At 41.3% G+C, this 26,068-nt stretch overlaps 1 protein-coding gene across 2 annotated transcripts; it reads left to right on the plus strand.

The window, feature by feature from the left end:
• The first annotated feature begins 139 nt into the window (after window positions 1–139).
• On the plus strand, window positions 140–14,675 carry ushbp1 (Usher syndrome 1C binding protein 1). Of its 2 annotated transcripts, none has more exons than XM_010872567.4 (14): window positions 140–226; window positions 2,252–2,463; window positions 2,966–3,096; window positions 4,722–4,882; window positions 5,185–5,394; window positions 5,839–6,125; window positions 6,321–6,461; window positions 6,856–6,944; window positions 7,038–7,167; window positions 7,292–7,538; window positions 8,775–8,933; window positions 9,568–9,662; window positions 13,647–13,769; window positions 13,894–14,675. In XM_010872567.4, exons 2-14 carry the CDS (start codon window positions 2,306–2,308, stop codon window positions 14,057–14,059), a joined length of 2,097 nt encoding a protein of 698 aa, XP_010870869.2. In that variant the 5' UTR covers window positions 140–226; window positions 2,252–2,305; the 3' UTR covers window positions 14,060–14,675. The 2 variants fall into 2 exon arrangements, with proteins under 2 accessions (XP_010870869.2, XP_010870867.2); XM_010872565.4 differs by lacking the exon at window positions 140–226 and adding an exon at window positions 836–1,428.
• The last annotated feature ends 11,393 nt before the right edge of the window (window positions 14,676–26,068 follow it).

The following is a 26,068-nucleotide window of genomic DNA, read 5'->3' on the forward strand; positions in this document are numbered from 1 at the left end:
TAGAATTTTCATTTTAAATTGACTACCAACAGAATTAGACCACTCATGAGTACAGTTATGAATTTCAACTATTTCCAGTAATGTTATTAATGTATTTATCGCAGAACTTTTATTTTGAAAGGATTATTGCTAGGTCTTGCGTGTTCTAGCCGGGAAACACAGGTCAGCGTCTCAGTTACACACATTGTTGTCCTAACAAAGTCCTAACAAAGGTCCCCATCTAATAGTAAGTGTTTATAACTAGTATTTATTCATTGTATAAAATAATAGTTTATTTCTAGAATTTACAATGGTTAAACAGTTTTACCAGAGCTGACAGCTGGGAATTCTGGTTATTGTAGTCCAAATATGGAATTTTCTTGTCAAAAACAAAATGTTATGGAATACATTTTTGCTCATTGGATGTTTCAGTGCGTCCACTTCTTTTTATAAACAAAAATAATGTTGCCTTTCATAGTGTGATACATAAAAATAATGAAGCATATAGAGAGAGTGTTTTGCTTAAATATTGGTAAAATATGTAGGGGGTAACTGGTGTTTGACTGAGTCGCAGGACAGAAGGGCTTCTTTTGTTCTATTTGATTAATCCATAAAATGCCCTTGAATCATTGGGTGAAATACTAGAACAAAATATGTTATACTGGATAGTATGCCAGAAGTTGTTCTCATATAGTTTGTATATATGTGTGTGTGTGTGTGTGTGTAATTTTAAACACATATTAAATGTTTGTTCATGATAAACACAAGGTACTTGGAAATACATTAAGGATTACCAATGACACTGTCACTTTAATGATTATTCTTAGCTACTGAGATTGGACATCTCTGGGATGCACCCAGAATCAAAGCCATAACAGGAAGAGATAGAAATCATACAATGCCAGGGAGAACGGGTCGGATGGGGATCACTCTCGGACTTTTTCAAAACGTCCAACTAGATGCCAAAACGCCATTATATCCCTATTCTGATATCCTGGAGCTGAGAGGGAGCTGGAATGGACAAAGTAGTGGCACAGAACTCCTCAATCTGGGATGTCAATGCACCGGAGGCTTCACACAGATAGATGGAGAAAGATACAGAAATAGAAAAACATAAAGAGATAGTGAAATGGTGTCTAAGAGGGAAAACTACATTTAGAAACAGAACCAGAGAGAGAGAATTAAAATAGAGGAGAGAGGTGGGGACGGGAAAGGGCTCTCAATTGTGAGGGCAGGCAGGCAGAAGGTTACAACAGAGAAACTGAAGAACCACTGGAAGGTATAATTACACAAAACAACAGGCAACAGAATAGCTGTGGCTGGCTGCAGCAGAACCACCACAGAGGTTAGTTTAGTTCTCTGGTGTTTAATGGCAGTTAGTGGAGAGCAGACAGAAGTAGGAGAACCACAGCAAACTTTCAATCTGACACAGGGGTCTGAGGCATGGAGGTAAGTCCTTTTAAGTAACAGATATTTGTTTCAATCTGTTTTCGTGTTGTGTTGTGAATTTGATTTAATACCAAACCAATTTAACATTCTTACTGCTTACGACTATCACGATAACAATGAGTGGTAGACTTCTTAGCAGTAATACTAAAGTGCATTAGATTTGAGTGAACGTTTTACCTCAAAGGCTCACCAGCACACTGGCCCATATTCAGCAATTCTCTCACACCATTTCTCTATTCAGTTGGACACTTGGTGTGTTAGATAATGCAAGCAGGGACAAGCAGCGATTACAACCTGCTTTGATGACTGGGAAGTTTTTGTGCTGTGTATCTATCTGGCTGAGTGGTTTTAGATCTTGACATAATCTGTTTCCACTCCGACCCAATCACATCCTTCTGCTTTGGCCTTTACCAGAGTAATTTTTTTTTTTAACTGTGTGTTTAATAGTTAAAACAGGTTGATTTGTACAACGCACTGATACACGTGATCAAAGGAAGTTATTGTTTTCAATTTGTCATGAGTTACTGCTGTTTTCTTTGGGCCACATCTTTCTGGGCAGGAAGTGGTCTAACAGGATGTTTCTGTTTCCTTCTTTTCCGCTGCTCAAAACAATGGCTCTCCAAAAAACATAATAACCTCAAAGTCATGAGCACAGGAGTGTGTGGTTATGTGCTTATTTCATAGGGAGCTCTATGAGGTCATGTTTAATCATAAGCTTTAGTTTTTTACAGTAAAACTGTGTAGGTAAATCAAATTGCTGTAAAACTGCTATAAAACAGTGCAAATAATGTTTATGCAATACAATGTCATTATTTCTACACAGGCGTTTAAAAGAGGGCGATCTGATGCCCTAGACACCCACTCAGATGTTAAGGAGATGATCCCTGTTCCTCTGGTAACCACAGTGACCCCTGACACTGAATTGAATTCTGAGCCCTCCCAAGCAGAGCTGGCCCAGTGTGAGGCAGAGGTGGGAACTCTACTGAGCATCATTGCTGAACTCAACAGGAAAATGGGCACATTACAAGCACCAAGGTGTGTGTGTTGGTGCATGTGTGTGTGTATCGGAGTGAAGGAGAAATAACTTAACAAAAATATATTTTCTGATTAGGTTAAGTTTCAGATTTACAGTAAGTGTTGGAATTGGAGTTAGCTTTAGGTAAATAGGAAAATAGGGATCTATTCTGGTTTCAACAAGGATAGAAAACAAACATGGAGACAAACTCAGATGTTTTTCTTTATCTTCTTGTGTCTCTCGTCTCTTTTCTCATCCACTTTTGAGAAAGGCCAAGGAAACTAGAAAACCAATTGCCCTCACTTTCACTCGCATGTCATCTGGTCAATTCCTCTTACAGGGACGGAACCTAAAAATAAATGTTACAAATTATTGGCACTCCTTGAACACTTAAATATCCTGTTTTCCGGGTCCCAGATGAGAGATTCGAACAACAGATAGACTTTTGCCCTACTAAGAATTTCTCTTTTAGTCAAATACTAAACAACTTAGGATGTACCACTTCTTCTTTTCTCTCCTCAGTGATCCAGATGACCTTAAACCACAGGAGCCAGTCATCTTTCCTCCAGTCTCCCTGTCAAGCCCTCTGCCATCCCTCAGTAGTCAAGAAAAACACACTAGCTCCAACTTTAGAAAACCACAGACCAACAGAGGTTGGCATGCGTTTCATGGCACAACCATACCATTCTCAACACCCATACATCCATTTCTCACTCAGTGTTTTGTGCTTTGTGATACTGGCCAGGAAGAGATGATAACTATGGTTTTGACTACTCTGTCAGGCTAAAGTAGATTTATTTGTGTGTCTTTACTGTAGAAAATACCAACCTTTATTTTTCAGAGATGTTCATTTCTTTTTGTAAATCTACATGATTTTTTGTTCTAGGTCATAACTTTCTAAATTCTTATTTAGGGTATTCTCACATCTACTTTAATAATGTTTGAAAGGGCCAATCCCAGTCCTCTTCACAGTGAATAATGAGGAGAAAACGCAGAATAACTCAGTTCTGTTTGTATTCATACTGCCTATGACTGTGAATGAGTCCTCACCTCCCTTGCCAATGCACATCAAAATATTCATGGTCAGAGTCCTCATTGCTGTCACATTGCCATTTTTAGAAAGGATTCAATCAATTTTTCCAACATATTCATATAACTCTGGGTTTCATGTAGAATGTAGGACAAGTGATGCCATCAGAACTTTTTCTAACCCGTTTCCAGGGATCTGTTATAGACATTTGTTGAGGGTTCTAGTAGGTGAATTTCTACCACAGATCCAAGCTCCTAACATTTAGGAAACTAATGATTTGCATTTAGTAAAAACAAAAACAAATATGTACTTGTAAAAAAAATTTGAAACAGGAAACGTTTTTATTATAGTACCAAGAATTTCACCACCATCTTTCCCATTCTTCTTTTCTGGTTTGAGGCACTAATGTGGGGGGCTAAGGTAGAGCTGGTGACCTTCTAGTAGCCTAATGCTTGGTTTGGCAATAATGATAAGTGAACCTGACAGCTTTTGTTCACATTGCACCAACATTTTTTATTGGTGCAATGTCATTTCAGAGATGCAATGTCATTTCAGAGATGCAATTTCGTTTCAAGATCGTTTCAGTTCACTTCTCTGAAGGGGATCTTTTGAAGGGCTAGACTTCCTTTGAATTGTTCTACAAAGAATATGTAAGCGAACAGCATTGATTTGTACAAAATCCACTGAAAGTGTGAAAACACCCAGTAACAATAGACAATCTGTAGTTCATCCATATCCAATAGTATTTCTGCAAATGAGCAGAATTAACTTTGAATAAGCAGGAAATCCAAAATCCTCCAAACAGGTTTCCTGGAATACAAAGGAATTTATTCAATGTTCCAAGATTTTGAACTCTAGGCCAAGGCATCATTTACTTCTCCCAGAACCAGGATAGTTCAGCCAACCACCTAGTTGCTTCTTCCAGGAAGATGAAAAGTGGTCACAGGTTCCACATGAACAGTAACCACAAGCACCTATCAAAATCCACAAAGACATTTTTAATTGGACACACGATCATGGTTTTGTTATCTCCAGACTTGAAACCCACTGAAAACCCATTAAAAAGACTAGTTCATAAGCACAGATGTAGGATATATAGAAGCTGGAATGACTATCGATGGAGGAATGGTTTGAAATCTCTTCCAATTTACTCACCAACTCATTGCGAACCAGGAGTTATGGCTACGCAAGACAAGACAACTGCTGACCATATCATATCTGCTCTGGACTGACCATGTTGTCCTTTAGGAAGCAGCGGCGAGGTGTGGTCAGAACTCGAGGGTGTCCTCTCTGCTCTGGAGGGGACCATCAACACCAGGAGGACCTGGGCTGTCCCTGAGACTGCCTGTGACCAGGTCAGACAGACACATCTGACAGCCGCTAGGGAGAGTTGGGTACAGGTCACAAAGGTGAGTATTACCATGTAACAAGCTAGTTACCCTGGAATAAACCTTTATCAACTTAAACTACAGTAACAAAGTTGAAATTATTCCAATGTCAATGGTTTATGGATCGATAATGTCAGCTTGCTTATGGCCGATCTACTACCCCCAAAAATGTCTCCCCATCATTTCTTTTGTAATACAAACGACAGAGCTGTAACTACTAGTTCAGTGATCTATGTAGGCTAATTACCATGCAGGCCTCACCATTTAATTACCCTAGAGCAATGGCAAATTCATTTTTACTTTGACCTCCAATGGTGTCTCAGATTTTAGATGAGATGGAGAGAGAGTTTGGGATCTCCTACCCATCAGGTCTGCCTCCAGAGGAGCGTCAGCAGTACCAGAAGGACGTCTTGACCCTTCACCAGCGGAACTGTGACCTGCGCAGAATCTTGCATAGCAGACAGGATGAACTGGAGGGGGCAAAGATCACAGTGGGAGAGATGGAGGATGAGAGGAACAGGCTACAGGAGAGGGTTGGTGGAAGTCTAAAATTGTGTAAAATGTCATAAATCTAAAAGGATTAATGGAATTCCAACAACCCTCTCTCATAAATTTCCCCAATTAAACTAACCAGAGAGCTAAGGAGAGCTATAGCCATACATTTTACTGTAACCTGGCACAGGCAGAAGAGGACTGGCCACCCCCCAGAACCTGGTTCCTCTCTAGGTTTCTTCCTGTGTTTTGACCCTATTAGGGATTTTTTCCTAGCCACTGTGCATTAACTCTTGTTGCTTGCTCTTTGGGGTTTTAGGCTGGGTTTTTATAAAAGCACTTTGTGACAACTGCTGATGTAGAAAGTCTTTATAAAATACATTTGATTGATTGATTGATTGAGCATTATAATGCTTTAGTCAAAAATCACAGTGTTCAAACTATTCATGTGTACTGAACTGAACTGACTGTGGTTCTGTTTTCAGTTAGTGGGTCTTCATAAGGTGTGTCAGTCAGGCAGCCTCTCTCCACCCTACAGCCCCTCAGAGAGCACCAGTAGTGAGGCTCTGAGTCCTGGCTGGGCCTCTGCTGGTTCCTCGTCCTTTCCTGGGTCACCGCTGCTCCTCAGGAAACCCGCCCCCATGGGGGTCACCCCAGTCCCCTCCACTGCAGGGGAGACCTCACCCTCAGCCTCCCCGTCACCCTTCCCCTGGCCTGGTGGTGCCGCAGCAGGGAGCCGCGGCATGGAGGGGGAGGCAGAGAGACTGCAGAGGTATGACAGGGTTAAATGAATACATCAAGGGGACTAGGAGGCCTGGTGGTCCGTGCTGCTGCCTCCAGTATACATGTACTGCTGCAGCACGGGTTCGAATCCGACCTAGTGCTCTTCCAGAAAATATATCTTTGGACAAAAGAAAATACAAGTTATTGCTTTTGTTAGTGTGGCCTGTGACTGCTTCGCTTTTAGATGCATAGAGAGGCTGAAAGCCCGGAACGATGGTCTGACTGCAGCTCTGGACAGGAGGAAAGGAGAGTCAGAGCAGATCAGTATGACGCTCAGCAGACATGAGGCAGAAAACACAGCCCTGCAGATGGCCCTCCAATACTGGTACAGACAAATGCACTCACTGACGTACGCAAGAATGCACACACGCACACACACGCATACATATGCACACACGCACACACACGCATACATATGCACACACGCACACACACGCACACACACGCATACATATGCACACACGCACACACACGCACACACACACGCTGACAGTAAATCAGTGGAAAACTGGGTCAGACACGGGCCTGGTTGTCTGATTAAGATATGGTTAAAGTACTTATTTGTGGATGCTTACTGTGACCTAGATCTGTGTTACATTTGCATACATTCCCAGGTGAGGTTTCTCTGACTCGATGTGTGTTACATAAAGTGTGTATATAAAGTGTGTTACTGTGTTCTACCATGTACCAATGACGCATTTCCCCTGTTTGATTGACAGCGTGGAGTGTGAGGAGACCTACAGTGACTTACTGTCACTGTACGAAGCCAGGAAACAGCAGGTCATACCACACTGGAGACACACAGCAGGTGGCTAACACACACACACGCACACACACACACACACACACACGTACCCGCGCGCACACACACACGCTCAAAGAAGTGCATTCCTTTTCCCAGGTCCGGTCCTGGAGAGACAGCCACATAACAGTCCCGTTCCGTCCCTGAGGAGCCTGATGACCGAGGAACTGTCAACCTCCTTCTCAACACCGGGGGACGCTGTTGAGACAGAAGCGCTGACTCAGACCAGGTTCAATCGCCACCGCTACATTTAGACAAGCAGCCCCATTTTGATGAGAGTTTAAGATGAGATGTTTTCACCAAAATGTGCTTAAACAGTTGTCGTTATTTGATCTGATAACTCACTCTCACAGCAGGGGGTGTGAGGTACAGGGGCGTGAGGCGGACCTCCGGGGGCGTATTCAGCGACTGAAGGAGGGCAGGGCTGCAGTGTGTGTCCCAATCCCAAGGCCTGGGGGAGAGGGGAAGCTCAGCCCAGACACTGGCACTCTGGTTGGGCCTAGATGGAGCCGTGGAAGACGTGGAGGTGGAGGACAGGACAACCCCCGGAGTACCAACAGTGAGAAGGCCGCTCTGCTGTACGAACTGGTCACTGTCAGGGTGGGTGGGACACCAATTACTGTGATTGCCTAACAGTGTAACTATGACTCAGCTCTAGTTATAGTTTAATAAAATATAATAACAAGCTGACATGCTGTGTTGTGTGGAAACAAGATAATTCTTCAGTCTCATCAGGTCACTAATAGTACCAGTATATGTCTGCAGGGACCCCAAAGGGGGAGGGACAGGAGGTGAAATGAAGTGTCTGCATTGACAACATGTCAGCCAGCAATGACAAATCATACCATTTGTCCTTTCTTTGTTTCTGTAAACCTTAGATACTGGTTAACTAAACCAGCTACTGACAACATTTGATTTCACTTGCGAACTTGCCGCAAAGTACAGGAGCCTCGTCAAGAAGCAGCCCTCCTAGCAAAAGTATCTTAAAAACTATTGTGTTTCCAATTCAGGGGGTATAGTCCACTATATTTGAATGTTCTGTAAGTTTTTATGAAATTATGTTGACCCCACCGCAATTCCCCTTGGGATCGTCCACCATCTTTGAATACTGTACCTCTGGTCCAGCTTACTATGCACTTTACCTCTGGCCTGGGTAAAAGAAAAACGGTCAAATGTATTTATAGCCTGTTTTGTTATCAGAATTTATGAATGGATTTTGGTTTAATTTTAAACTTGGGATAACTATTTGATTTAGACATTTTCAATCTGAAATTATTCTCTGGAATTAATGATTTAAACACATCTAATATACATTTTTACTATATTTAGTCCTCCAGTTTCTTAAGAAAGGAATACACAATGGAATTGGCCCTGGCAACTGCTTTCCAGTCGTTTCTGTTGGAACACTGTTCGTATACAATTCTGTGTGGATATAAATGTCAGGGTTCGACAGACCTCTCATCTACATAGTAATCATAATATAATAACCTTGCATAAAAATATGGTGTGGAATCAGAATGATCATTTTAAAAGAATAATTGGATCATTTAAATTCAGATGGCTGGTAAATGTATCCTAATTTGTATATACCCAGAAAAGGCCAAACTAGTTATGAAGACATATTTCCAGAAAGACTGAGTACATATTAATGGTTATCCTAACTTTCTGTGACCCCTTTGGAAGGTTTCTCAGACCCACCAAACAATAAAACCAATATTATTAGCCTCAACCCACTTTTTATTCTGGACCCAAAATGAATAAATCAGTGACCATTTATGAAACGCTAAACTATATTATATAGTATCCAAAGTGTCATGTCTTATACTTAAATTGCAGGAGGAGATATCGGAGCTGCGAAGGCTGATCCGTCTGACAGAAAAAGAGCAACAGTGTCTTGACTGGAGTCTGATGGCCCAGAAGGCTCAAGATGCAGCTGGAACCTTGATCTCTGAGAGCCTCAGTGAGGAACTAGAGGAAAAGAGGAGAGAACAAAAGGTATTAACCCCATATCTTACCCCTTTCCTTAACCTTGGGGCAGTAGGGTTGCATAGTGGGCCAGAGCTTTTGGTCAGTAAGTGAAAGGTTGCTGGTTCTTATCCCCGAGCCAACAAGGTGAAGCATCTGTTGTAATCTCCCTGGGTAAGGCTGTTAATCCAGATTGCTCCCAGGTTGTTGCTGAAACCTAACCATAACTGTCTGAGAGCCTTGCTGAGTAAAATGATAGTCAGGACCGGATCTATGGATAAACCACATTAGCGGTCACTTAGAGCCCCCGACTGCTGGGGAGAGGTGGCCTCAAAGCACATTTTGTTTAGGGACCCCAAAAGCTTAGACCTGGCACTGGTGGTACCATCTACGGTGTCCATCTACAGTCAAATGAAAACAAGTTTTGAGTTTGCCAGATATCAGGTTCAAGTTCTTCTCTACAAATTCTCCCTTTAACTCCAACTGAAGTTTAATGTCACAAACATTGACGTAATAAGTTCCTAAGGCTGTTAATTGAGACAACCATGTTATTGTTATTAGATATGGACAACCTTTTGCACTATATTGGATCAGAGGGACATAAAGCTGAGCATCCAAGGAGCTAACTAGGATGTGCCTGTGGGTCTGCTCTTTTCTTCCGAAGATTGCTGAAAATAAGGATAATCGAAGTGTTAAGAGGGACATCACTCAGCATTTGAATCAAACCATTCTTCAAGAGCTACAGGCCGTCATGCAACGGTGAGGAACATGTTTTTTTCATTCAGAACCTGAGGGGATATTTTTATATGGTTTCCAGGATAACATTTTAAGATGAGTGGGAAATTCCTGAAATGAATGATCCCAAAACAATTGCACAATGAATTCCTCTGGAAGTTTCCATACTGTATGTTCCTGCTCTGAAATGTTCGTTAGTGGACATTCTAAGAACATTAAGAACAAATGGAAGGTTGAAGTACGAAATTCCTAGCAACGGTTTCAGGACCTAAACAATGTGTAACTGTGTCTCAAACCGGTTTCTCACTGTCCTAGAGGCCTATCTGTTTGTAGGCAAAGTGTTCTGGCTCTTCATTGAATACGGAATATACCAGTATAAGTATGAATTAACAAGTAGTCTTCAACAGACCATACCCTAAAGGCCTATCTGTTGCTGTCATGGGGTACTGGCGTGACTTGCACTGAGCCTGTATCTTGAACCAAGGGTCTTATGTATTGTGTGTGAGCTTACAGCAGATATTCAACTGATCAAAATCACTTCAGTCTATACAGGCTTCTTCTTAGGGCATCTGTTGCCTGGCTTTAGACTGTTGCTTAGGAACGCTATCAGGAGAAATACAGACCAATGATGTAAATTGTTTGCTGGCTGTCTGTTGGAGCTGATTACTGCTTGGGGGTGTACCAAGCCTTCATCCAATCTGCAGTGAGGGTCCTTGAAGTTGGATGTGGGAGGAAGTGTTTTGTTGAGTCTCAGGCCTTGTTTAAATATTTGCTTGCAGTAATGTGACTGGGATGTTCTGTGACGAGACATTAAGTACAATATCCACTTAAAAGCTTTGCAGAACAAGAAATTCACCATGTCCGACTGTTGTTAAAACAAAGACAGTTCTGCAGAGTTCTTTCAGGATAAACATTTTGTAGTTTTGTCAACTGTGTGTGTGTGTTCTATCTCTGTTCGTTCATACACCATTTGTTTTTACACTTGTGGCTACAACCCTACTAATCTTTCGTCCTCTGTGGAATTCCGGATTCCGGTAGCGGATTCCGGTCAATCTTCTAAAATTCTTTGAGTCAGTCATTTCCCACAACCACAGGTGGGGGTTCAACATCAGAGTGATTACCAGGAAGTCTCAACAGCAACATACTGCAACCGAAAAAAAATTACTCCCAGTCCATCCTCACCTCCATCACTACAGCGAACAGCAATGAGTTTTACGGTCCACAGAAAGCGCAATTGGTTGCCAACTGAAAACTAATAATTACATGGCTGCAATATATTACTTCCAAAACTGTGTCTATGTCTCTACAACTAGGTGAATGCATATATTACAGTTAATCTGTAAATGTCTGTGAAGGAATGTATAGAGTATACTCTTAGCGTCTTATACATTATTTTGTGTCTGTATGTTGCATACCATAAGCTCCACCATTACTAGTTTAATTCTGGGTATGTGTAAATGTACTTAGCAAAGACAGGTCATTCTGCTTCTGCTCTGACAGGGACATGGAATCACCTCAGAAAATGCTGCAACCTCAGCTTCTCTCTCTTCATTGGACTGTTTTCACATATTTCAAGAACATCCTGTTGTCATGCTGGTGGCTTCTAATTTCTCCTAAGTGAAAATTTCTTCTTCCTGTATCTCACCTCTCCATGTCTATTTTTGAATTCCTTGTTGTCAATATCACTTGTCCATTTAGACTTGACCTCCATCATTTGCCAGATTCCACTGGAAGCTTCCTCAAAGAGCTTGACAACTTGATGACTTAATTTCCTGACTGCACCTCACCACTCACATTACTGGGCGCCGCCACTAACAAGGCAGGCAATGAGATTGACCTCATCATTATTAGATGTTTACTGTTTGTCGGCTAATCTCATTGCAACCTCAATCTAGGTCACTATCTTTCTTTCTGTCTCTCTCCTGCTGCCCTGCCCCAACCAAGATGTTCATGCGGCATTACAATCTTTGTTCTCTCACTCTCCATCACTCCCTCTCTGTAATCATCTCTCTGTTGAATCCTTCTCCATTTGTCTCTTGTTTCTGTCTCTTTGACCCTACTCCCCGCTTTCTACATTCTATGACTCACACTGTCTGCTTTCCTCATGGCAAGTTTGACCTCCCTTCTAGCTCCATTCCAAAGTGACACATGGACATGTCTCGAACGAGACTGAAGATGCTAGATTATTTTGTTGTGTACACTTACAGATACTGATAGCGCATGAAGCCACCATAAATGCCTCCCAGAGTTTTGAAAGGGAAATTATTAAGCGTACTTAATAAGTCTGTTAAGCATTTTAATCTGACTTTCTCATTATGAAAACGAGCCCTAAGTCACTTGGCCTCATCATATCTTCACATGGTCTCTCTTATCATTACTATATGGATGACACTCAGCTATTTGTTCTCTTCCTCCTCACACCCAGGTGGTGATACACAGACATCATAAGCAAAACCTTGACAAGTCAGAGCTGCTCTTCCTTCATGGGAAAGCATGTCTGCTCCGAGTGCTGTCCATCATGACTGAAAACTCCATGGTGCATTATTTCCCAAAGTGCAAAGACCTTTGTGTGACCCTGGACAACACTCTGTTGTTTTCCACTTACACCAAGGCAGTGACTTGCTTCTGCAAGTTCATGAGCTATAACATTCCTGGAGTATGTCCTTACCTCAGACAGGAAGCGGAGCAGATACTTAGCCAGGATTTGTCATTTGTCACTCTGCCTAGTGCCAGTGCCATCCTGGTGTTGAACCTTCTCTGTTTCTCAGAACACTCCATTGGCCTCCATTTGAGGTTCACCATGGTGCTTATCTACAGAGCAACAAGGAAAATCTCAGAAATACTCTTTCTAGAATATCTAAAATAACTCCCCCAAATCCCCAACATTGCATTTCAGAAACAAATTCTTGTTATCAGTATATATACAAGGGCCCTCATTCATAAAAGCTTCTCAGAAAATATCTCCCATTCAAATGTGGGTATAGATCATCTCCAAGAGTAATTTACAAAACTGTCACATCTCTTAGAAATGAGTGTAGATGTCACTGCATGTTGATTTATCGGATAAAGCCATGGCTGCAAGAACACGCAGCACCTGTCCTTATTTACATATGACACCCCCGTAATATATGCGGGTGTGGCGATCATCAACCTATAAATGTACATCTTTCAGCATAAATTATTGCCTAAAACGTCTAATTAACTATTCATCACTCTCCATAAAATCACCACAGATACAGATCTCTTTTGCGTCTCAGCCCAGATCCAACGTCCTTTAGAAGAGCAAGCTCTCCCATTATTAGGGTAACTGCTCGATCAAGAACCACTGGTTTATTTATACTCTTACAAGTCAATTTGAGACCTGTTAGTTAATCAAGATGCTAGCCACCAAAATTATAATGACCATTTATGATCTCCATGTATGTTGCTACTAAAGGCAGAGTGATTTAGGAAAAGTTAGGCAAAGCAAGTTTATTTTTCTAGTGCATTACATACACAAAGGCAATTCAAACCTTACAAACGCACAAACAACAGAAATAAGACCCAAAGAAATCCAGCAAAAAGTGAAAGTAAAAAATAATACATTAATCAGGTTGCAATACATTATTCAACCTGGTGGAACACTGGTATGTGCTATATTCTTCTTCATCTTATTTTATATTACCTATTATTATTATTCTAATTGTTGATTTTGTTACTGAGGCTGTTGTGATTGTTGTTTTTCTTGATTACAATGGTCTTATTGTGAATCAAGCATTATATTATTTTTTGACGATGGTTTATAACCACTGACAGTGAAAAGGATCGTATGATCATTTTAAGATCAAATTTTATCATACGCACGTTTCATGAATGAGGGCCATCGTTTTTTCTCCTAGCACTGACTTTGCTGATAGCTACTTACTTTTGTTGGGTTGTGTGGTTGTCCCACCATCCCACGGTACCTTAAGGTAAATGCATTCCGCATAATGTATAACTATAATGTAGATGTCAAAATGTGCCCTGCAGGGAGGAGATGCTGAAGAGGAGGGTGTCCACAGTGAGGGGCTCTCTAGACTCTGCTTTCTTAGACAGCACCACCCACAGGAAACGTAATGATGAGCAGATAGCCAGGTTGGCACATGCTCACAGGTAAACTGGAAAGAACTTCTTTGACCAATTCTAATTCTTCTACTATGACAGTGATGGCTGTTGCCCGAAAGGATTGGTCACCTTGGCTCTGATGATGCTGTACTGTACTATTTTTGTTCTGCAGCAAGGTCACAGGGATGTACCGAAACGCTCGCCGAAAGTACCGGGATCAGCTGTGGCGGCTGGAGAATCAGGTGTCGGCCATGTCGGATCGTCATGTGACCCAGATTGGGGCCCTAAAGGCTACACTGGAGGCCCTAGACTGCAAGAGGGAAGAGACGGTACTCTGACTGGGCTCAGCTTCTGGATAGTAGAGGTACAAGACTGTACTCTGACTGGGCTCAGCTTCTGGATAGTAGAGGGTGTAGAGGGACTGAGCTCATGTCAGCTTCAGGGTAGAAATCTTCTAGCCTGGACCTGACATTATCATAGCTAGGATAATGTTAAGATTTAAGGTCTGGTAGTGATCAGCCTCATACTTTCTGATCTAATAAGCAGAAATGAATATTTGTGCTTTATATGGTAGAGGCACCTTGCAGTTACATGTGACAAGGTCAGGTTTGTGTTATTAACAGTGATATTTCACCGGTGACTTTCAAACTAGAATTACTATACACTTGCATATTGGACTAATAACATGTGTAACAGTGCTAATTACATGTTTATTAACCCTCAGCATGTGGGTTTGTAATTACACGTTGCTTCTTCCATTTATATAACTGATAGGGCTGCAAATGTACAACATTTAATAACATAGTAATGCTTTTGTAACCACTCTAACTACAATTATTAATGCAATTATGTTTGGTCTGCTAAAACGGAGGGACTATGAATAAAAAGGGATGTAATTCCTACATTGTTCATGTGTGTATATCCTCAGATTAAAGCTGACAGTCTGCATTTTAAGTTCTTAGTCATTGTTTCATTTCAAATTTGGAAATAAACCACAAACTCTGAGATGCCTTATTGCTATTAAGAAATGAGTTTCCCACACAAAAAGTGACGTGACATCATGTCCGTGGCATACAGATATCATTCCAATATATTTTAATCTTTTCAATCATTTTAATGGTCTGATTACATTTCTTCACTTTGGATTGGATAGAGAAGGGTTAATACCAAATTAGTTGGCATCTGTTCTGTGCCGCAGACTCTTCTTTTGCACTATGCTTACAGTGAACTGTCTATAAGTGGGCAATGGGACAGTTTTGCATTCAAACATTTTGTGTTGAGCTTGATGGCAGGATGTTTGATATGGGAATTAATAGTTTAAAGTTTTCATTTGGTAATGTGTTTTGTATTGTCATGATTGGGACTTACTGGCTTATTCCAATGAATATAATGGAATGCTTATATATTCGGCCTAGTAGATCAGTTTAATAAGGTGTGCCTAGCCTACATGGAGTGGATTTGGCCTCTGTCCCTTAGGGTCTCTAGCGATCACATCATTTCAGTCCATCACATGTAAATGCAGCTGTACCATACTATGTTCAGCCATGTGACTATTGCTGCTGTCACTTCATACTGAGCCAATAGGATACCATAGTGGACTATGTAAGCATAGCAGTCTTCTCAGGGTGTTCAACTTCATTTTCCTGTTACTCATTTTCCATGTTTGTTCAGTTTTTGCTACATACACAAATGATTCATGTAATTTGAAGTAGGTAGTACTATTCTGAGAAGATAAGTTCAACATGTCAACAGCAAGCTGTAGTCTATGCCCAAAATATAGAAGGATGATGAAGCAAATTGTAGATCCTCTCAAGTTGTCAGACTGGAGGAGCTTCAGTGAACTGTGGTCTTGAGGTCTCCCTAAAGATGTTCAATGGGGTTCAAGTCCAGCCTTTGTCTGGGCCACTCAAAGACATTCACAGACTTGTCCCAAAGCCACTCCAGGAATGTCTTGGCTGTGTGCTTCAGGTTTTTGTCATGCTGAGAGGTTAATCTTTGCAACAGTCTGAGATCCTGTGCTCTCTGGATCAGGTTTTCATGCTTCGTTTATACTCCGTTTATACCCTCAAGCCTAAGTAGTCTCCCAGTCCCTGCTGCTGAAAAGCATTCCCACAGCATGATGCGGCCATCAAAGTGTTTCACGGTAGGTAATGATACCACATTTGCGAATGGCTGGCTAGTACTTGATGACAACCAATAATTGCTATAAGCTAATGATATGCTATACATTACCTTTCTTCAAACTGCACAAAAAGACATGGAAATAGTATCCATCAGTTTGTCTGGGTAATAAATTACCCAAACATCCCTTCGATCAATTATAAATGATTTCTATAACACAACAAAATGTGGAGAGAGTGGAGGGGTGTGAATACTCTCAAGGAAGGCACTGTATACCCCTCCCCCCAAAAGAAACCCCATGACATGACCGACAACTAGTAAATAGTAGTGCTGCATAGTTCTTGAAAGTTTGGAATGAATGAATGAAATGTGAAGGCTTGGAATGAATCTCATTAAGAAAAAACAAAAAACTAATTGGAGATGTGAGTACAACTAGTACTAGTATGTTGAGTACAATGAATTAGCTGTTTTCAACTGTGCTTGGTCAGCAATGACAGCACCATTTCAATAACATAATAGATTCATACAGTATTTCCTTCACCCCACTTAATACTGGCTGAGCGCCATTCAAGTTCATGTGAACTGCTAATTGTGCCGCCTAGAATTTCATTGATAGGCTTCATTGAAAATGAATGGGCCGCCATGCCTGCAGCCCATTGTCTGTGAACTCCTTTAGTGACAAAACTCCTTTTTTATTACAAAATTGGCACAAGAGACTGATCTGCCCTGCGTCCTCTGAATGACGCACAAAAACCATTAAAGTGTTTACAGACTTGTCTCTAATTCCTCTTTAAGCACTGTAGTCTGGCATAATGGTCTGAGCTCCCAATTTCAGACCATGCATGCCACCTTGTGATGGGGGTTTGAGTCCTGGCTTGGCCCGACTGTCATGCACAGTCCACTGTGTCCCTCTACTTACATTCCCTGTCTACCTAGACTCTCTTTCCAACTGTCCAGGCAATAAAACAAATAAAATACTCCAAACTGCCTCCTGATTCTATGTGTGGATAGGCTGGGAAATCTGTCCTGGCGCTCCCTATGTAAATTATATCACAGATTTCACATCCTAGCTCCTCATAGACAGCATGAAGCATAACCTCAAAAATATGTTTTGATCAGGGGCTTCTCAACGGATATCTTTATAATGCACCAAGCTAGTTTTGTGAGAGCAGCACAGTCTGTTCCAGCAGCGTGAGTCACAAAGGAAGCAATTCCATAGCGTGAATAACAGACAATACAAAGATAAGAGTGACTTTTTAGCAGCCCTACCTCCTGAAGATAGGACGAGAGGTGAATTGGGAGACTGCAATGCTTTAATGAATAATGCAGGAATACATTTTAGGCCATACACAGAAATGTTGGTCAGAACTGTTCCAGAACTGCTAATGTCCCAAAACAGTAGAGCATTTCCTCAAGGAGTTCCTTGATTAGTAAAAAATAAATACACATTTTACAAAATGTCCCTTGTCTTTTACCCTATTTACTTGCATATTTCAAAAATAGATGGCAGTCTGATAATAATTAACAAATAATCATTACACTAAATGCCATTCAGTGAGATGGTAAAATAAGCCAAACGAAATCCACAGATATGTTAAATCACCTGGTTGCCTGGAGACAATTAAGGAGCAGATTCCACACAGACAAAATAGATACCTAGCAACAGAAATCTTCCCGTTACAGTTACGTTTTTATGAATTCCCGCTATTTCCAGTAATGCACATATGAAATATATGTAGATATCTTTATTAAAAAATTATACTATTTCCCTGGATTTGGTAAAGTTGAACATAAAGAAAAATGTAACTTACCCCACTCTACCCAAGGAAATGGTGCCACTTTCTTTAAGATGCTGCATGGGACTTTTGCGAATAACAAAGTATTTTTTAAACCTGTTTTTAGCTGGATGTGTAATACGTTGTTTACATATTATGCATAAGTAGAATCACTGTCATACCCCAGTTAGCCACGAAACTCAAAGTTTGAAAGTAACTGGTTTGATGACATGGGGCACATATTGGACATTAATGACTCAGTATACAAATGTTGGGTACTTGTTGTGGCTCGACAATGCCACTTTTACAACCAATGTCCAGAAATCCTGGAATGCATGTTTAATTCAAGAAAATGTCAGCATTATCCGCACGCTCAGATACAGAGAGCTGTGAGCAATAGTCCTAAGCTTGGTCAAGACATTATCCGAAGGTCATGGGTTATTTTCCCACACAGCCTGACTCCATAAAGCCTGGTCCTGCCACTCTGCTCTGACAATGGAGGGAGTAAGATGGGGGAGGTTAAAAAGACAATAGCTGATGTGTCCACAAAATGTTTGTATTTTTTTTCTCTTCTTCAAATTTTTTTCTTTCCTCTGTTCTGTTTTTTATTTTCTCTCTCAATTTTCTATCTGGAGCTCCTTCCGACCGCTCTCCCTCTCCCTTCTTTCTCTACCCTTATGCCCTGTCCTAGGCGGGCGACCGGCTGCAGCTGTGACCAGTGGTCAGGAGGTTAAGGCAAAGGTCGAGTGTCACGCCCACCAGGTCACAGCAGTGCCTGGCAGAGGAATCGGCCTCTGAATGCAGGGTTCAGGGGGCCAGACACGAAGGCAAGCACTTGTCACACTGACTCTTGCCTGGGCTTGACCTCTGTGGCACCGGGGGTCATCAGGGCGGGTCTGCTGCCCGTTCCCCTCTCCCGGAGTCTTCCTCGGTCAATATGGCCATTGTCACAATATAACAGATGACACAATTATTATTCAATTTCTCTCCCTCTCACTCTCATTCTCGCTGCTGTGAATTTGCCTCGCACTCATGATAGGGACTCAGTCTGACGAGAAAAAGCTAACCTCTAGTTGACTCTGCTTTCCGTGAGATGACATCACAAGAAAGGGAGAGTAGATATTGATGTGTTCTCACTTTTATACACGTATATGCCATTGTTACATCAACTGTCATGGAGGGAACCCTCAACTGTCATCAAGAGAACCTTCCAGATATTTCAATATAGTGGTGTATGGTTCCTCATCAGCATTCAGCCACTTATCTGATCACATATTTTCATTACAGGTATGTGTTTCAAAATGCCTCTGCCGAAACATAAATATTCCTATTCCCTTGGTTTTGAATAAATCCTGCGACTGAATGACATTTTATACATTTGGAAAAGGAAGTGAAATGTAATCCTGGTGTAATGATTGTAGTAAATGTATATATGAATTGTGTTCGATATGAAGTGTGTTTGCTTTAAATTAGGGAGATATGAAAAATGCCACAATGTAAAAAAAATCGATAAACAGAGAATCCCTGAGAACAGGGATATGTTGGATCTTTGGATGCCTGGGAAAAAGTCCTCCTGCCGTCATTAGACAATGACAGAGGATATTGATCAGACAGACACACACACACACACACAGACACACACAGACACGCGCACACACACAAAGACACGCGCACATACACAAAGAGACACACACACAGAGAGACACACACACAAGCACACACCCACAGAGACACAAACACACACATACACACAGAGAGGGCAGTGACCCTGGGGTTTAAGGTCAACTCATTTACTCTTAACATCCGTTTCTCATTTGAATAAGTTGTCCTGCTAAGCTGCATAGTGTAAAGAGATCACAGACTATGCACCACTCCTTTCTGTTGCTTAGGCATTAGCTCAAACCCTGTCGCACTAAGTATCTCTCTCTCTTTAGCTCTCTGTCTCTCTCTCTCTCTCTCTCTCTTTCTCCACCCCCCCTGTCTATTCCTCCCCCTCACTGTGTGACCCAACAGCACATTGACGAGTGTTACGATGCATGACAGGGTAGATGCCAGCCTCATCGAGGGGTAAGAAACAGTCACGTCTCGCTGTAAAGCAGGAGGTCACCAAGACATGTTATCCCTTCGTCACTGTCCCCTGACTAGGTTCAACTCCGCCCACATTGCAACCACAGCCGGTAGTTTAGAGACAATAGCAACTGTCTCCCTACATCCTTGTCAGATACAAGGGACAGGAGCAGGCAGGTTACAACGAAGAGCTGCTTAGTGGGGTTTAGTCTGACAGCCGACTTCAAATCAACTGTTCAGCTTCAAAACGTTCATGCCAAGTGGCACCTTGTTCCCTACATATAGTAGTGCACTAAATCGGTAGGTAACAGGGTACAATTTGGGATGTGACCTAAGCCCTGCTCATGTCAGGTCCCAGAAAAAGCCTGCATGGAGAGCAACTAACCTTATTAAAGTCGTTTAATGCTCCAGCCACTCTGTAAAGAGGGGGATTATGTGGGCAAGGTCTGGCGAGGTGAAGGCCATAGAGGGGCATAGATTCTGGCTGCTGGGCTCTATGGCTCATAATCCTGTTAGTCTAACTCTGAGATGTCTTAATTAGACCTTTCAGGGCCTCTGTCTGCCTGGCCTTGACCAACCACTACTCCATCTTACAGTCCTCTCTGTCCGTCTACAGTAACTAGTGAACAGCAGATTGGAGACGGAGATTTAACAGAAGATTGTTGTGTCTGACTCTGAGTGTTATGGGGTATTATAGTAATGCTAAGAAAAGCTCATTGTGTAAGATTAGAAATGATTCAATGTTATTTTAACAGGGATGGCTGTTTTCCTGTCTGTAGATGTGCCAATGTTTCCTGTCTGTAGATGTGCCAATGTTTCCTGTCTGTAGATGTGCCAATGTTCCCTGTCTGTAGATGTGCCTATGATATTGTCCTATGTTACGATGCCACTTAACGTGTATACAGTTGACATATGTTATGTTATTTGGCAAATAGTTTTGTAATGAAAAGGGCATTTAGCTTAGCTAGTGGGGTAGGATTGTCTACCCTCCAGTAGGTCCCCTAAACCTACCAATTAAACATTATGACATACTGTGGGCTTCACAAAAGTTTTCCACTTTTTGATCGATCTCAGTCCGTTATTTTGAGTTAAACAAAACTCATTAACAATTAAATAATTCAATATTTTTATTCCTGCTGTCTTTAGACTCACAAGCAAATATTTTCATTTGCAATACTGTATTTGCAATAATTTGCAATACTGTATTTATACATTTTTAATACCTTGGTAGGGACATCATTTCTGGAGGACCTCCTCATGTATAGACTAAACCTTTGTTTTGGGATATGACTCATCAGGTCACATTTGAAGAAGCCAGTGAAGACTGGTTACTCACCTAAATGACTGGTTTTGACGTGCTTGTCATTTGACTTTAGGGTGTTGGGTGGCACATTAAAAGCATGAGCAGCTGCCCTAATTCCCTGCCCATTTTCAATAGCATTCAGGTCGTATCAAATCACTGCTGCCTTAACCACCATAATTTCTCTGGAGATCTTTTTTTGTTGTATTGTTTCTTTTTATCCTTATTTCTTTCCAGTTCATATTGTGAAAAAAATTATTGGTCAACGTACCCCTTGACTAGGATCATCTTACCTTGACTAGGATCATCTTACCTTGACTAGGATCATCTGTAACCATTGACTAGGATCATCTTGCCCTTTGATTAGGATCATCTTACCTTGACTAGGATCATCTCATCCCATGACTACGATAATCCTACCCCTTGACTAAGATTATCTCACCCCTTGACTAGGATCAACCTACCCCTTGACTAGGATCATCTAACCTTGACTAGGATCATCTTACCCCTTGACTAGGATCAACTTACCCCCTGGCTAGGATCAACTTACCCCCTGGCTAGGATCAACTTACCCCTTGACTAGGATCAATTTACCTCTTGACTAAGATCATCTCACCCCTTGACTAGGATCAACTTACCTTGACTAGGATCAACTCATCCCTTAACTAGGATCATCTTAGATCACCTAGGATAATTTTCAACTTGATTAGGATCATTTTACCTTGACTAGGATCATCTTACCCTTTGACTAGGATAATTTACCCCTTGACTAGGTTCATCTTACCTCAACCAGGATCATCTTACCCTGACCAGGCTCAACTTCGCCTTTGACTAGGATCATCTTAGATCAACTAGGATAATTTTTCCCTTGACTAAGATCATTTGAACTTGACTAGGATCATCTTACCATTTGACTAGGATCAACTTACCCCTTGACTAGGATCATCTCATCCTTTGACCAGGATCATCTTACCTTGACTAGGATCATCTTAGATCAACTAGGATAATTTTTCCCTTGACTAAGATCATTTGAACTTGACTAGGATCATCTTACCATTTGACTAGGATCAACTTACCCCTTGACTAGGATCATCTCATCCTTTGACCAGGATCATCTTACCTTGACTAGGATCAACTTACCTTGACTAGGATCAACTCATCCCTTAACTAGGATTAACTTACCCCTTGACTAGGATCATCTCACCTTGACTAGGATCATTTTACCCTTTAAATAGGACCATCTCATTCGTTGACTAGAATCATCTTGCCCCTTGACTAGGATCATCTTACCTAGACTAGGATCATCTCAACCTTTGACTAGGATCATCTCAACCTTTGACTAGGATCATCTCACCTTGACTAGGATCATCTTACCCTTGGAATAGCATCATCTTACCCCTTGACTAGGATCAACTTACCCTTTGACTAGGATCATCTCACCTTGACTAGGATCATCTTACCCCCTGACTAGGATCAACTTTCCCTTTGACTAGGATCATCTTACTCTTTGACTAGGATCATCTTAGCCTTTGACTAGGACAATCTTACCCTTTGTCTAGAATCATCTTACCTTGACTAGGATTAGGCCCGATCACTTCCTGGGCCTGATACCAGGCCCTGAGATGGTCTGTGCTTCTCAGGACAACTAAGTTTTCGAGGACTATGTCTATTAAAAGGGGGGTCTTTTAAGTATTTTCTAATGGTGATGCTCTTTTCATTAAAGAAGTTAATGTATTCATTACTGCTGAAGTGGAGATCCACTTCACTCGTTGAGAACTGCTTTTTTGTTGATATTGCAACTGTATCAAAGATAAATTACGGATTGTTTTTGTTTACCTCAATCAGATTGGAGAAATAAGATGATCAAAGAGATGTGAGGGCTTTTCAGTATTGCACTGTACTGTCTTTCCAGGTTAGTCTAAATACTTCCAACTTGGTGGAGCGCCACATTCCCCCACGACTTGCTTTACTTTGCTTTAGTGCTCTAGTATTGTCTGTGTGCCAGGGGACAAGTTTCTTGTTGCATATTTTAGTTTTTAGTGATGCAAACATATCTAAGATATTACGCAGTGTTGAGTTTAGATCCTCGATTAGATTGTTTGCAGACACATTTTTTCTTTCGCTTATTTTGGTAGTCCGAGAATTCCTATCACAGCTTTAAAAATGTATAGTTTGGGGTGCAAGTGGGTTTATTGTTTTAAAGGTAAATTTAATAACGTAGTGGTCCAATATTCCAGGATTATGAGAAAATGATTTATTTCTCGTGACAAGACTAAATCTAAGGTATGTTTGTGGCAGTGCGTAGGCCCTGAGACATGTTGGACAAAACCCATTGAGTCAATTATGGCTTCAAATGCTTTTGGAAGATGGTCATTGGACTTTTCCATATGAATATTGAAAAATTAGAATGGTATCTGCCATGACCTTGTGTATGGACCAGGGGACCTGTGAATAGTAGCCATTAAAACGATTTATCAGCCTGGTTAGCTTTCATGAGTACATTTTCGAAAGAATTAAAACCAATGATGTGTTTAAGAGTACATTTATATTTTGTGTCATGTTAGCAACCCCCCTTTCTCTGGATGCGAGGGGAATATGATCACTAGTGCAGCCAGGAGGAGAGGCCTCATTTAGGGCAGTAAATTCATCAGGCTTTAGCCAGGTTTCACACAGGCCAATTACATCCAGTTTATGATCAGTGATTAACTCATTTACTGCAATTGCCTTTGAAGCAAGGTATCTAACATTAAGGAGTCCCATTTTGAGATGCAAGGTAATACAGTCATTTTTATTCATGACCGAGGTGGAGGAAGGTTTTATCTTAATAAGGTTGCTATTGTTAGCGCTACCTTGTTTTACTTTTCTCAGCCTGTAACGAGTCACAGTCTCAATAGGCAAAACTATGTTAACTGCTCTGGTTACACTATCAACAGACTCCACTATGCTAGCAGGCTGGATAACAACATGCAGCCTGACCCACACCCATCTCATAGTGAGGCTATAGGAGTGAGACTCCTGTCTATGTTCCTAGATAAAAGAAGAGCCCCCCTCCAGCTAGGATGGAGTTTGTCGATCTTCCGCAGATCCGACTTGTCCCTTTTTTTGGGAGAGTCCCAAAAAAGAGAGCCAGTTATCTGAGATAACTGCGATGGGCAGAACTCAGTTTTCTGCTGTGCAAGTTAGCTGTAGATCTCGTCACTACCCCTAGCTGCGAGGGGGCCAGAGACAATAACTTGATACTGACACATCTTTCTAGATAATTTGCACACTGATGCGTTCAATAAAATGGCAAGCTAATTAGTTACTTGTTAGCTCCTAGGCGGAACATGAGAAGTTCTGTCAGTATTGCGCCACTGCCCTAGACATAGCGCTACAAAAAGTGTTTCCTCACTTGGTTATCGATTACCAAAAGCAGAACAGGCTATAAAAACAGCCTGTTCTACTTTTTAATTACAAACATTGTAATTAAAAAGTTATTATGTAGGTAATTGCTAAGGCCATTAAAAGCTGTAAATACAATGTCTCTGCAATTCCCCTCATGGACACTAGAAGGAGAAACCTCCCAAATTCTCTCTTTAACAAAAGTCATCCAGTAATGTAAATATTAAACAAAAAATTATTCAGAATGGTGACAGGTGAAAATGCCCTAATTTGTCAATATTTCTGAGTAAACAGTTTGGGTGTAACGCTGTAGCCAGGACACATGCAAGACCTTAGACTTTTATTAAAAGAACTAAGTAGTAACAAAAACAGAAACTACACACTATAATAGAAATGTTACAGAGGCATGAGGGACAATGGTGAGAAGCAGCAACAACAAACAGGTGTCTGTGCTCCAAATGAGGGAGTGGTTGGTACCAGAACGTGATATTGGATTTTTTTTTCCTTGTTATAGTTAAGTCAGAAACACACACAGACACTATTCTATTATTGACATAATTTTGAAAAAGAACTAATTTAAATGAACAAATGCACCAAATGTGTAGTTTCCCACAAGCCTATGGCAGGTCTTGGGGAGAGAGGGAGAAGGGAGGGATAAGGCAGGGAGGTGGGAAATGGACCGACAGTGTTGAGTTAAATGTTCCCCCCCACCCCCAGCAGATGTTTTCTAAATCAGGATCCACTGCTCTGTTTATTTTCTGCTGCTCCATCATTCCACTCGAGGTCAAAGGCCCTGTGAATCTGAGAGGAGGAAAAAATTAGAGAGTGATAATTAAGGAAGAGGAGGACAGAATGAGAGAGTGAGAATGAAGGAAGAGTGATATATAATGAGAGAGTATGAATTAAGGAAAGGGAGAGAGTGAGGGGGAAGAGAATAAGAGATTGTGAAAGAAGAGAGACATAAATAGTAAGGCAGAAAAAGAAAGGGAGCGAATGAGAGCAAGAAAGAGCAGGATAGAAAGAGAATGCTAGAGTTACAGAATTAGAGAACGGAAGCGCGTGAGATAGAAATAGAGAGCGAGATAATGACTTGTGCGTCAAAGGTTAGTAGCATTAATAGGCGAGCCTCGCTGGGAGTCATGTGTTGCTGTCCACCCAGTCACAGAGCCAGTCCACAAACAGGGTTCAACTTTAAACCCACAGGCCAAATTCCTTCACACCCACAATACAATCTACTGGACCTGGATCAATCACAGAAGTGCACTGAATTAAGCAGTCTTTTATTTATATATTCACTACCTCTATCAAGGAATAGCCTGCTTTAAGTTTTAATCAAAGTTTTAGATCAAATTGAAAAGGGAATAAAAAAGGGTGTAGTTAGGTTGTTGTGGAAAACTTGATAGTCCATTAGATTAAGACATCAATCCAATTTTTGTTTCCTGTGATGTCCGAGCTGCCAGCAGGCTGAGAGGGCTTACAATATTAAAGAGAGACAGGGCAGTTGGGTCTTGGAAAGGGATTTCTATTACATGTAAACAAGAACAGACACAGGGTTAAGTGTTGCAAAATAAACTGACACATACGTACATGTAATTTCATTCAAACTATTTGCACACATCAATTAGCATCCGTGCTGCCAGGTACTTAAATAGAACTTGGATCTATTTGAGACGCTTGACACACTGCAACACACTGCAACACCC

The sequence above is a fragment of the Esox lucius genome, chromosome 8 (genome assembly GCF_011004845.1).
Source record: "Esox lucius isolate fEsoLuc1 chromosome 8, fEsoLuc1.pri, whole genome shotgun sequence".
Taxonomy (NCBI): domain Eukaryota; kingdom Metazoa; phylum Chordata; class Actinopteri; order Esociformes; family Esocidae; genus Esox; species Esox lucius.

What these genes read in the sequence shown, in the direction of transcription:
- ushbp1 (XM_010872565.4), top strand. An exon ending in AAAACCACAGACCAACAGAG is followed by an intron (nt 3,097 to 4,721) that starts GTTGGCATGCGT and finishes GTTGTCCTTTAG; the next exon opens with GAAGCAGCGGCGAGGTGTGG. An exon ending in GTTGGGTACAGGTCACAAAG is followed by an intron (nt 4,883 to 5,184) that starts GTGAGTATTACC and finishes ATGGTGTCTCAG; the next exon opens with ATTTTAGATGAGATGGAGAG.